Source organism: Polyodon spathula, chromosome 7, assembly GCF_017654505.1.
Source record: "Polyodon spathula isolate WHYD16114869_AA chromosome 7, ASM1765450v1, whole genome shotgun sequence".
Taxonomy (NCBI): domain Eukaryota; kingdom Metazoa; phylum Chordata; class Actinopteri; order Acipenseriformes; family Polyodontidae; genus Polyodon; species Polyodon spathula.
Window position 1 is genome coordinate 55079745 of NC_054540.1, and position 11799 is coordinate 55091543.

General features: G+C 46.2%; 1 protein-coding gene across 1 annotated transcript; it reads right to left on the reverse strand.

Annotated features, from left to right (window-relative positions):
- Nucleotides 1–243: 243 nt before the first annotated feature.
- LOC121318848 (arf-GAP with Rho-GAP domain, ANK repeat and PH domain-containing protein 1-like) lies at nucleotides 244–11110 on the reverse strand. Its single transcript, XM_041255965.1, has 24 exons — nucleotides 10946–11110; nucleotides 10231–10401; nucleotides 10059–10123; nucleotides 8544–9606; nucleotides 7901–8002; nucleotides 7254–7397; nucleotides 7052–7112; nucleotides 6839–6959; nucleotides 6391–6548; nucleotides 5942–6048; nucleotides 5554–5753; nucleotides 5351–5436; nucleotides 5030–5212; nucleotides 4647–4821; nucleotides 3988–4047; nucleotides 3658–3781; nucleotides 3476–3575; nucleotides 3164–3356; nucleotides 2877–2922; nucleotides 2155–2342; nucleotides 1672–1881; nucleotides 1280–1385; nucleotides 1038–1185; nucleotides 244–578 (listed from the first exon to the last, which is right to left on the reverse strand). Exons 2-24 carry the CDS (start codon nucleotides 10356–10358, stop codon nucleotides 522–524), a joined length of 3825 nt encoding a protein of 1274 aa, XP_041111899.1. The 5' UTR covers nucleotides 10359–10401; nucleotides 10946–11110; the 3' UTR covers nucleotides 244–521.
- Nucleotides 11111–11799: the final 689 nt, after the last annotated feature.

Sequence of the window (11799 nt, forward strand, 5' to 3'; positions counted from 1 at the left end):
TTTAATCACAATTTCAGAAATTATTCTCCATATACATGCAAAAATGCAAATGATAAACGGACAGACAGAGAGACTCGGACACTCTCAATAACATCTGCTAAATACAGTTAACACCGAGTTTCATAGAAATAGGATAAGCGGTGCACCAGATACATACAAACAACGTAACTGTGATATACAGATACTGTACTGGCATGGGCTTTACACCAGCGTGGGAGTGCATTCAAAACAACACAAACAATGTATAAACACACGCCTTATTTATTATTAATAGTCATATCTTCTGCTGAATATATAGCAAATTTCAAGCCACCGCACACTGCCCCCAAGCCTCTGTATTATAAACAGAGGCAGCCAGGGACTGGAAGCAATTCCATGAGACTGCAGGGCTCAACAGTATCATCGCAAAATGCTCCAGTAAACAAGCACACCACAACTTTGAACAGAATTCAGAAAGGCAGTCAGTCACAGACATTGCTGGTCGGAATGAGAAGAACCTGGAAGTGAGCAGAGATCCTTCATCAGAGAATCGTGAACAAGTCCCCCGCAGAATCCTCCTCATCGTCCTCCTCACCTCCCTAAATACAGAACAGAGAGTTCCAGTTAAGGGCTGTACAGAGGACACAGGCTGCTTCTCAGTGAGCAACTAACCCTACACTTAACAGATCAAATATCTTCACCTTGCGTGGAAACGGTTGTTTAGGGTGGACACATTTCCAATAAAAAAAGCAGGTTTGATTTTAAACTGTACTCCTGTTTGTATTTTAACATTATTGTACCATAACGTTATTAGAATATATCAAGTTACTTTAAATCAATAAACCTTTTTGGAAAAAAAACCCCCAAAAAACTAATGGATACAATTCCCTTAAAAAACAGGACATATTCTGTTTGTTAAACGTTCAGTATTTCCGTTTGCCATTTAAACTTTGAAACCTCGACTAGCAAGTAACAAAAAATAAAAACAAAAATAAGGGCAGGAGTCCCCGGTTGGTTTCCTCCATCAAACCCTTTTTCCAGTATCAAATGTCTCTTACGTGGAAGAGCGCTGTGTAGTGTGTGATGAGCTCTCTGGTCAGCTTCACAGCGTCGGTGCTCAGGGCATGGTCTGGGAACAGCGTGGGCACGAACACTAGGGCCAGGTTCTCAGGGGTCATGCGGTTCACCTGGCTGTACGCCTGCACCCTGCGCCACGGGGAGAAGAGAACACTGCGGTGAGGCTGCACAGAGTGGCAGTGTGCAATACGTGTGGAGCGGACAGCAGGGGCTTGTTGCTTACTGGTAGAGGTGTCCGAACAGCCTGCTCAGAATGCCTCTCTGCTCGTCAGACAGCTGCTCCAGTACCTCACGATACCCGAGCAGCCTCTCTGCCTGCCCAGGGATACCTGCAGGGATACCAGCCCGTTAGCACATTGTTATCACTTCCCTCCTGCTGTGCCATGAACAGTTTTAACAAACGATGAGGGTGGTAATTGCATTAGGTGTGCGGTTTGCTGTTGAGTGGAAATGGAATGGTTAAACACAGCTGACAGTGTTTCTCACTGTGCTGCTGTTTAGATTGTCAACTGTTCTTCACAATTCAGTCCCGGAATGGAATGTGCCCTTCTGAAAATGACAAGCATAGCAGAGTCAGAGAAGCTGGTCACAGAACAGTACAGTGTAATGGCACACCTGCAGACTGGAGCCAGTGGCTGAGGTGTGGCTCTGGAAAGAGTGCCGTGTGCAGCTTGAGACACTGTTTCAGGGCTCCTGACACATCCACTACCCCCACCTCCCCCTCTTCAAACTGCGCCCTGCAGGGGGTGCTGCAGAGCCCCTCCACCAGCCGAGAGATCTTCCCCACTTGACCGCAGCGCCGGTAAATACCCTCCACGGTTAGACCTGGGCGAGAGGAGGAGAGAGCCCAAACACTGTGAGATCGCTGTGATTCTGAATGTAGGAGTATAACATTCAGCTATTCAAAGCATTCACAAGAGCTCTTTAAACTGTGCTTATGCTAATATTTCCTGTTACAGTTTAGTCAGCCCAAAGTGACTGGAGAAGCAGTTCCCCTGATATATGTAAGCCTCTAATGTGTGCACTGTAGCATAGTGATGGTAACCCAGACCGAGGACAATGATCTGTGTAAAGATTATGCTGCATTCAGGACCTCACCATGCTGCGTGATGTGGGAGATGCACCTCTCGATGGGGTCTGGCACTCTTGTGGAGCCTCGGCCCGGGCTGGGGTACAGGGGGCCCCCCCCAAAAGAGGGGCTGGACGGGGGAGGTTGAAGAGCCTCCTTCAGCAGGACACCCCACTTCTCATAGGGCTGGCTGTGCTCAAACCGCAGTGACAGTGTCCTGCAGCCAGGGGGCAGAGTGTCAGGGGTGAGACAGACAGGCTGCTTCACGGAGCAGGGTGGGGTGCAGGAGGAAAGGGGAGTGCTTGTTTGATGCGTTTGTGTTTAAACCCTTAGCGAGGATGACCTCACTGAATTACTTCGATTTTTGTATAAAAAATATTTACCACGTTTTTTTTTTATTGCATGATATTTTTGCACTTTTCCCATGGTTATATTATACATTTACCACAGTTTACCATGTTTATTAATATTCTTTACCATAGCTTCGTATTATTTACAATGCTTGCCTGTGCTTTACCATGCTTTCGCTGTGCTTTGTTACACTTTGCTATGCTTTTACTATGGTAAACTTTTATAAGGGTATTCAGTTGAATCTAAATACATCAGACCAGACCTGATATTTTACTTACAGATACACACTGACACACAGACTGACACACTGTTAGAGATTAGTCTCTTTGTTTTAGGATTTCATCACTAAGTGATAAAGACAGAGACAGATATGTAATGGATTGTGCGTTCTGTTACAAACCTCTCTGGTGAGATGATTTCAAACATCTTCTCCGTCGCTATAAAGGCTGCGGGGGAAACAAATACAATAGCTGGATTAATGTTTTTAAAGCACTCACAATTCTGGATTACTGGTCAATAGAGGGGTCTTCAAACTGGTGATCTCAGTTCAGTGACAAACAGTAGACATGCAGAAGCTGTTACTCAACCAGACTCATCTACCGGTAATTACAGACTGGAAACTGAATGTCTTGTTTTTGGATGGTATTCAGATGACTGGCCAGAATTGAAGAATGACAAGCTCCTTACTGTAGTTCTCTGAGAGAGTCAGCCTCAGCCTGTCTCCCTGGCGCCCTCCTGTGAGGTAAAGCAGCAGTTCAGTCCCGCTCAGTGCCACCCAGGCGTCTCTGTGCTCCGGCCACTTCCCCTCCCTCGCGGTCACCCGGGAGAGACAGCGCAACCCCGCCAGCTCCGAGTCCGGCACTGGCCATGGCAGCAACACCTACGGGGCAAACACAGGGGGTAATCTGGGGGACTGGGGTAAATAGGGCCACTTCTCATACTGAAGTACCGGAGTATACTCAGGTGTGAGCGACCCCCATCTTTTCTATGCCCCGTTACCTTGGCAATGTGCCGCAGCTGAGTTCTCAGGGTCTCCTGGTTGTCTGCTGTGCACAGAAGCCTCTCTTTCAGAATCTGCATCTCAAACTCATGGCTTTGCCTGCAGGGAGAGGGGGAGAACAGGTGAGGGGGCGAGGGGGAGAGAGATCCTAACCTCCTCACAGTCTCAGGCTCTCCCTTACCCTGTGGAGCAGTCAAAGAGCGAGGTGACGTCCTTCAGATTGAGAACCTCGCAGGGGGCAGAGTCGACCTCCTCTGAGAACACAAGCTTGTCTTTGTCCAGTTTGCAATGGAACTCCTCAGTGTCTGCAAGCACAGCAGATCCCGGTCAGGCCATGTCCACAGTAAACTGCCATGCACTTTACTATATAGGAGCGCTTCATCATTCACTGTTTAGATTATTCAATTCAAATGGAGGGAGGCACTGCACTATAATGCAGTTGGGCATCAACACGGTTTTTCATGTTTGCATAACTTGGATGAAGGACGGGGTAAAAGGAAGGACGGGGTACCTTGTAAAGAACGGTTCTCTGACGGGGAAGGGTCAACCCCAGTGTCTTGGAAAGGAGCCTCTGAGAACACAAATACAATGTTATATACCATAGCAATTCACTTTCCAATACAAATCTGTCTACTGTTAACATTTGTAATAGAAATGTTATAGAAAATAGGATTGGCTCGGCATGGAAAAGTACTGGCATGTTGCTCTCCTATTACCTTGCATGCTTTGCTTAAGATAGTTTTGCCTACACTGCAGCTGCAGCTGTGAGACAATGGATAATAGGATGAGCCAGACATGTCTCTTTGCACATACACCCAAAGCAGCCATTCTGTTATCTGCTTGCTTAGCTATATGCCACGTAGGCACAGTTATAAATTGTTTCCGTTATATGCTAATATCTGAATCATCATTGGCTAACCCTCTTCCTTACTGACAGTTTTAAGGTATATAAGAAACTGATCTAACTCTGTATGTTGGAACACTACTCGATGATTATCTAGCACCCTGTGTGTTGAGAGTGTTCTCAGTTTGCAAACTTAAGAAATAAAGGCTTGTGTGTTTGGAACTCGCAGTCTCTCTTCCTTTTACTAGAATTTCCATGACACATTCCACATTATGGTGCATCACCCGGCCACCCTTTCAAACAGGAAGCAACGCGCAGCACGGTACCTGTGAACTGGTTCTGGCGCAGCAGCTCGGCCTGCATGGCCTGCCCTGCCTGCTCTGCCAGGGAGATGGGGGACGGCTGGGAGGGCTCCCCCTGGTGAATGCTCACCCGTGCCCCGGAACACAGCAGGGCCAGTGTCTCTGACACATCGGCAGTCACCCCCACCTCACACAGACGCTGAGGCAGAGAGAATGAGAGAGGGCGTTAGATAGAGAGCCTGAGAGGGAAAGATACTGGCACTATACACCAGCTCACAGCTGAGAGAGAGAGAGAGAGAGAGAGAGAGAGAGAGAGAGAGAGAGAGAGAGAGAGAGAGAGGGAGAGAGAGGAGAGAGAAAGAGAGAGAGGAAGGCAGTGTGTTGGAGTGGACAGTGTGGGCTCCTACCTGGTGCATCTGCTCCTGGCTCCTGTACAGTGGGTGCAGTTGGCGGTAGCGGCCCTGCTTGTACTTGGCCCAGATAAACGCCCGCCGCTGCTCCGCAGAGGATTCTGGGCAGATCTGTTCAGCGGACGGCACCTGATCCCCCCAAAGCTCATTGGCTGACTTGTTCCCGTACAGAATGAACAGCTACAAAAAAAAAAAAAAAAAAGGTAGCACCCCTTTTTAACACAGCTTTTACTTTCCGACAGACCAGCCAAGTCAGTGCGAAAATACAGGATTTTATTATCGTCTGGGATTGATCGTCCTTCCTCTCAGATTCCCTACCTGAATGAGTGGCTCAGTCCACACGCTCTTGTCCATCTTCAGACTGCGTACCTTGGAGACAGCGGTCCCCATGGCACGGTGCTGACCTGGAAATAAACCATGCTGGGGTTAGTGAAGTAAAAGGTAACCCCCTCCCTCCAGTATCCAGTCTAGCCCCTCCTTCTCCCTGCACAGCTGCCCAGTGTAGCCCCCGCACCCCTGACCTGCACAGTTGTCACAGATGACGACGAGCAGGTTCACAGAAGCCCACTCTGGGTCAGGACTCCAACAGTCGGCGCAGTTTCGATTCCACGTGCTCCCCCAAACGCGCTCCGCCACCTCACTGCAGGACAGGGCGCTCTTGACAGCCCGGGACAGGGAGCCCAGCCAGGCAACCAGCTCCCGAGAAGAATCTGCTGTGAAACTGAGAAGGACAGGGAGGGGCTAATGATCACAACCCACCACGCACAGGACCAGGTGCTCCTGAGACGGTCAGGACAATAAGCAACTATTGTGACACTGTTTAGCAAATACGTGATGGGTGCTTTGTTTGTGCTAATCTTTATACAGCGAACCTGTGCGACCCTCGGTCTCGCTTGTCTCCACTCTCACCTGAATATCTTGTAGGGGGTGGTGAGGTCGAAGCTGTGTCTGCCTGTCTGCTTCGCCTGGGCCACGTTCATGTTGATAGCAGTCATTGCCACACCTTCTCTGAAATCCTGGAAAGGCAGAGAATGGAATATAATCAATAAAGATCTGTTGTACAGGCAGACTGACGGGGGGGGGGAGCAGAAATTCACTTTTTCATGTTACAGTACACGGCAATTATCAGACATGCTGTAAAGAATGGTAAAAACTGCATGGCTTTTGTGTGGCCACTAGATGTCACCCTGTTGTCTCAGCCATAATAAATAGAAAGTGAAACAGTAGTGAACCCTTCTAATGTATGGTTATTTAACTCCCAATGTATAGTCGATCTTGTGTGTTAAGATTCATAAGACACTCCTTGCTGACTCAGATCCCCTCTCTCTACCCCCTGTCTCCTCCTCTCTCACACTCACCTCCTTGTTGTGGTAGACCCACAGCCTGTGCCCCCTCAGCGCTGCGTACACCTTGGTTCGGAGCTCTCTCAGACCCAGGGGGCCCTGCTGCTCTATCTGCTCTGGGGTCGCCTCCTTCTGAGGGGTTCCCAGAGAACTCACCCACCCGTCACGACCTCCTGCCAGAGCACCATTCGATTAATAAAGATCCTGTACACTGTGGACTTCACTAGTGATCTTATCGTCCAATTAAATAACAGTAATAATAATAAATAAACCAAAATAAGGGCAAGGCTAAATTTAATTCAAGGATACATATATTTTTAATTTTGGTAAAATCTATTCCTATTATGATTTTTACATAACATGCCACCAGGCTGTCAAATCATGCACTGCAGCACAGTTCTTAAGAGGAGAGTCAAATACAAAATCATCAATAATATTAGTAGTAGTGTCCTTATTATCCTACCCTCACTGGGTGCCAAAAACTCATACTGCTTCTTGAGTGTGGACACAAAGAACTTGCCGCCCTCTCCTGGCCGGACATTAGTAATGCAGGACACAGGAAAGACTGTCTCTGTAAACTTGTCCTATGGTATAAAACAGAAACACATTTCCAATTCGCTACATGAAACAGGTGACCCTTAGAACGGATGCTTGGAAAGGCAGGTGTTAAACTCACAGTGCGTTTCTTGAACATGGACAGCGTCTTTCCATTGAACTCGACCCACATCATCTTGTGCCTGCAACGACGAAACAAGTCGTGACTCTTAGCTGCCCAACAGCTCAGCCTCAGCAGCACAAGACTCGGTACAGCAGTTGGACTAGCAAATGTTGGAAGAGGGATTCAACAGACGCCAAGTGCTTGTTACTGCTAGAATTACCTTCTTGCCTGCCACACCTCCAGCCAGCCAGACCTACAGACCACGCTGCCTCCTCGTGGCTTCTGCTCCCTGGGTTGGTTGACGGCAGTCACCTGGCAGTCAGCAAAGCGGTGCTTCCGACGGCTCACGCGCATGCTGGGGGTGCTGCAGTGAAACCAGAAGAAGAACAAGTCCGGAAGAACACGGACACCGCTCTCTGCTCGAACACTGCTGATATTCTGCTCCTCCGCCCCAATAAATAACCCCAGGACAATACCTCCACTGGTGTATTATACAACTAAAGAGCAGGGGTATTTAGATCTGTACTGTTTAGATCATGAATACAGATCTTCTGCCAATGAACCGCTGCTAAGTGACCTTAGTAAAGGGTTCATACTGTGCCTTTCATCACCATTCTGCATTAAAACGCCTTCATAGTTACCAAAAACTATTTGAAGATGTCAGCTTTGGAACAGCATTTCTATTAATGTTTTCTGAATTAAAAACAGTCCCTTTAAACACCTTGAATCTTTGTGAACTAGTTGTGATGATTCATAATCTATAGATGCAGTAAATATAAATATGTATCTCCCTCCTGACTCTGGGAGTGAAAGGCGTGTTGTAGAGCTGCCAGTAGGGGGCAGCGGTAGGAATGAAGGGGCTCTTACTGTCGTGGGCAGGACCTGGGCTGCGAGATTCGGCTCCCCATGAAAAGACTGTCCCGGCTCTTGGGCTGTCCCGACTCTGTTGTCCCCCCCTGGGAAGCAGAACTGAAAGAGAGGGAAGGTAAGCAACAGGAAGCAGGAAATAAATGTATTTGTAAAACTAAGCCAACCTACAAGTTTAATGTAGTGAAATAAAAAGAAAAGTTGGCTACCATTACACAACTGTTTCTGTGCAACCAGAAACAGCGTGAGTTTATAAGACTGAAGACCTTTGTATCAGGTTAAAGCGATCCAGCTTACTTCTGACTATGTGCTGTACTTTCTGGCTCAGCGTTGGGATAGTATTATCTCTGACAATCTACTTGAGGTCTCACCACCAAAACTGGAAGTAAAACCCTCTGTTCTCACAACAGAACAAAGAAAACCGGAGCTACTTTTAGCAAGGCAAGGGAACTTGCTTTTCTCCAGTGGAAGACTATAAAAATAAAGATGAAATTCACATTTTCACCCATATCTTTATTGACCTATAACAGCAGTAATACCATCCATGAAATATGGACCAATTTGGCATATAAGGCCCATCTAGCATTTCCCTCTGGTTTAGGGACTACTGTTGACCCTCCTTCTCCCTAGACCCTTCACTCACCACATGGAGCTCTTCACACCACCTTCTCCAGACTCTTCTGTCACACCCCGCCAGTCCCCATGGTGATTGCTTTGAAGATCAGTTTCAGAAATCAAGGGTTTTTCTTGAGTCTTAGTGATTCCATCAGAACTCATTTTGTTTCGACTATCCAGGGACAAATCCGAGCTGGGTTTGTGAGGAGATTCTGTAGAAAGATCTGGAGTGGGTTTGTGATCAGAAGCATTAGACAGATCGGCACTGGAACTGGGTTGCGATTCATCACAGTCAGAGCTGGGCTGGTGTTCAGATGCTTCAAAGTCAGCGCTGGGAGTTTCTGTAGAAGGATCTACAGTTGGGTTGCGTTTAGAGTCATCAACATCAGAGCTGGGTTTGCCATCAGAATCATTGGGAAGAGAAACGCTAAGTTTGACAGAACCACGAGAAGGATCAACGTTGGGTTTCACTCGAGATTCTGGAGTTAGATTGGCACTGCATTTGTCATCAGATTCAGTATCATGATCCCGAATGGGTCTGACATCAGAATCATCAGCAAGATCACTACTGGGTTTGTAAGAACCATTAAAAAGATCAGTGCTGGGTTTGTCAGAACCATTAGAAAGATCAGCCCTGGGTTTCATCTGACAGTCTGTAGAAAGCTCATTGCTTGTTTTGTGATCACATTCATTGACATCAGCTTCAGTTGACAGATCAGCGCTTGATTTGTGATCAGAAGCATTGGACAGAATAATGCTGGGTTTCTGATCAGAACCACTAGACAGATCACCACTGGGTTTGTGATCAGAACCACTGGACAGATCAGCACTGGGTTTGTGATCAGAACCACTGGACAGATCAGTACCGGGTTTGTGATCAGAACCACTGGACAGATCAGTACCGGGTTTGTGATCAGAACCACTGGGCAGATCAGCACTGGGTTTGACCTGAGATTCTGTAGAAGAATCTGTGCTGGGCTTGTGCTCAGTTTTGGGAATGTTGGTTTTCTGATCGGGTTTGTTGGATCCATCAGTGTTCGGTTGGGGCTCAATTTCTTCGGATACAGGAGAACCGAGTTTGGAGTTGACTCCTAAGGATCACACAGCATTATATTACAATACAAGGACATTACAAAGCATTAGTTATAGTATCTGTCTTGGGTGAGGCTGTTTGGAGATGAGAAATGATGTCACACATTCCAATCTCATTTTAGATACACAAATTCCTCATCCAGTCCAACAAATGAAAATCAGATTTTAAAACTATAATAAAATACATAAATGTATATAGAAACAGATATTAATAATAAAATTACAGTATTAAATGTCTATTCATATATATTAATGAAGGTTTTAGTAGTTTTTGTCTATAGTGTAAAATGAATTAAAGATCCTGCGCAAGGCAGCTTTACTTCCGGGAATGTAAACAAACTGAACCATCAACAAGGTTAAACTAGCGAATAATATTGTGGCAAACAAGACTCAAAAAATTGTACAATGTGTGTACATTTGTATTTAAATAGTGTAAAACATTGTGTCTCACCCTCTTTGCTGGACACTACTTGTAGCTGCGGCATTTCAGAATCTAAAATGCTGCAAAGTGATTTCCTGCAACAAGAACATTCAATATGAGACTCTTGTGCTGAAGATACTCGATACACAAAACATCCACCCCAACTGACAGTCTTCATAAAAACCAACGAGAAGCTGCTTACCTCCTGGGCTGAGGGACAGGGGGGGCTGTGCTCTGCTCTGAGAGGGTACTCTGGGTGCGCTTGCGAGGCTTGGGTACTGGGTACGCCTGTCCCGCTGGGGGGACCACCCTGGGAAGGGGTTTGGACATGCTGTCCGACACTGAACTGAGCTGACACAGGGACCATGTAGGGCTGGAAAATAGAAAGGAGTGACAGATGAAATTACCTTTAGGAAATGTAAACAAACAGGGTGGTTAACAAGCGCTGCTTTCTGATAAACTGCAGTACACAGAACGCATCACCAGACACATTACCCACCTGGGTCAAATAACAAACCAGGCACGTATGGTCCTAATAGGACTGGTAGTATCTGGAGGTAAACATTATTAGAAAACACACAATTTAAACTGCGGGTGACCTTTTACACAAAACCTTGTATCTATTAAACGTAGACTTGTAGCCTTCATCTTCAACAGCGGTTCATATGGCATCATCTTCCTACAATATTTAAAGACTGTGGTACATTCAACTTTTAAGTTATGCATTATTAAATGCATTGTTCGGAAGTGTTTTAATAATTCCCTTATTTGACTGCACTCGATGTGACCGGCACCACATTTTTTACTTTGGTAGCTGAATGGAATACTATTTCTGCGCCACAAGGCTGAACACTAAAGTTTAACACTAAACCAAGAACAAAGCACTACGTTAAAACATTAGAGAAAAGTGCCCTTACCTCCGTGTTTGTCGTTTGGCATACTGCGGCTCACTAGTGCGACAGGTGTGGATCGCTAGATCAGAGTCATACCTGTAATACCGGTCCTGCGGGACAGAGCTGCATTCCAAGCAAAGTGATTGTGTTAGCTTGGAAATGAGAGTGCAAACCTTTGTGTTTTATTGCTGCTAAAATTACGACAGAATCTACAGATTGTTTATTTGCTGACTAAGCGCTACTATAAGGTTACGCACACACACACTGCAGTTGGCTCGACAACCGTCTTTGCAAACAGCGCTGGCTGCGGTTGTTTGTTGTACACACACACCTTTCACTGAAGTGTGTGCCCTCATGTTTAAACTAACCACTGAACTCGGCCCATTATTACACGCCGATCGTGAGGTTTTGTGTGACAACACGGAGGCTGTGTTTTTGTTTCTGCTTTTGGAAGAAAGTACTGTACGTAATAGACCGAGAGCTCAAGCACAGGTGTGCTCTTTTCTGAAAAACCAGCAGAAAAGGTTTTAATTTTTCAACACTGCTAAATACAGCGGCGAAGATTTGCAATACCATGACGGTAGAGAGAAACATTTGGGCGATCTTCCGAGCAGGCGGCTGGTGGGAGACACTTGCGTGGTTTCCACATTAGTCGATACAAAATGTACGCATGATAGAGCAGTCGCATGAGTCTTTGTCATTTGCTGAGACATTTCCTGGAGAGCCAGAACACACAAATCAGACGTTCGGTATCGGTGGCAAAAATACATTATACATAATAAATTATACAACTGTACTTTGATTAAATAAAAAAGTGTACTATATGTAGGCACTATTTACCATTGTTTGCAACACGGAAATGTCTGATAAATGACAAT

Coding starts and splice junctions, on each gene's coding strand:
- LOC121318848 (XM_041255965.1), bottom strand. CDS start 10,358: ATGTCCAAACCCCTTCCCAGGGTGGTCCCCCCAGCGGGACAGGCGTAC. Junction 4,048..4,646: donor GCGCCAGAACCAGTTCACAG/GTACCGTGCTGC, acceptor TTGTGTTCTCAG/AGGCTCCTTTCCAAGACACT. Junction 579..1,037: donor ACTACACAGCGCTCTTCCAC/GTAAGAGACATT, acceptor TTCTGTATTTAG/GGAGGTGAGGAGGACGATGA.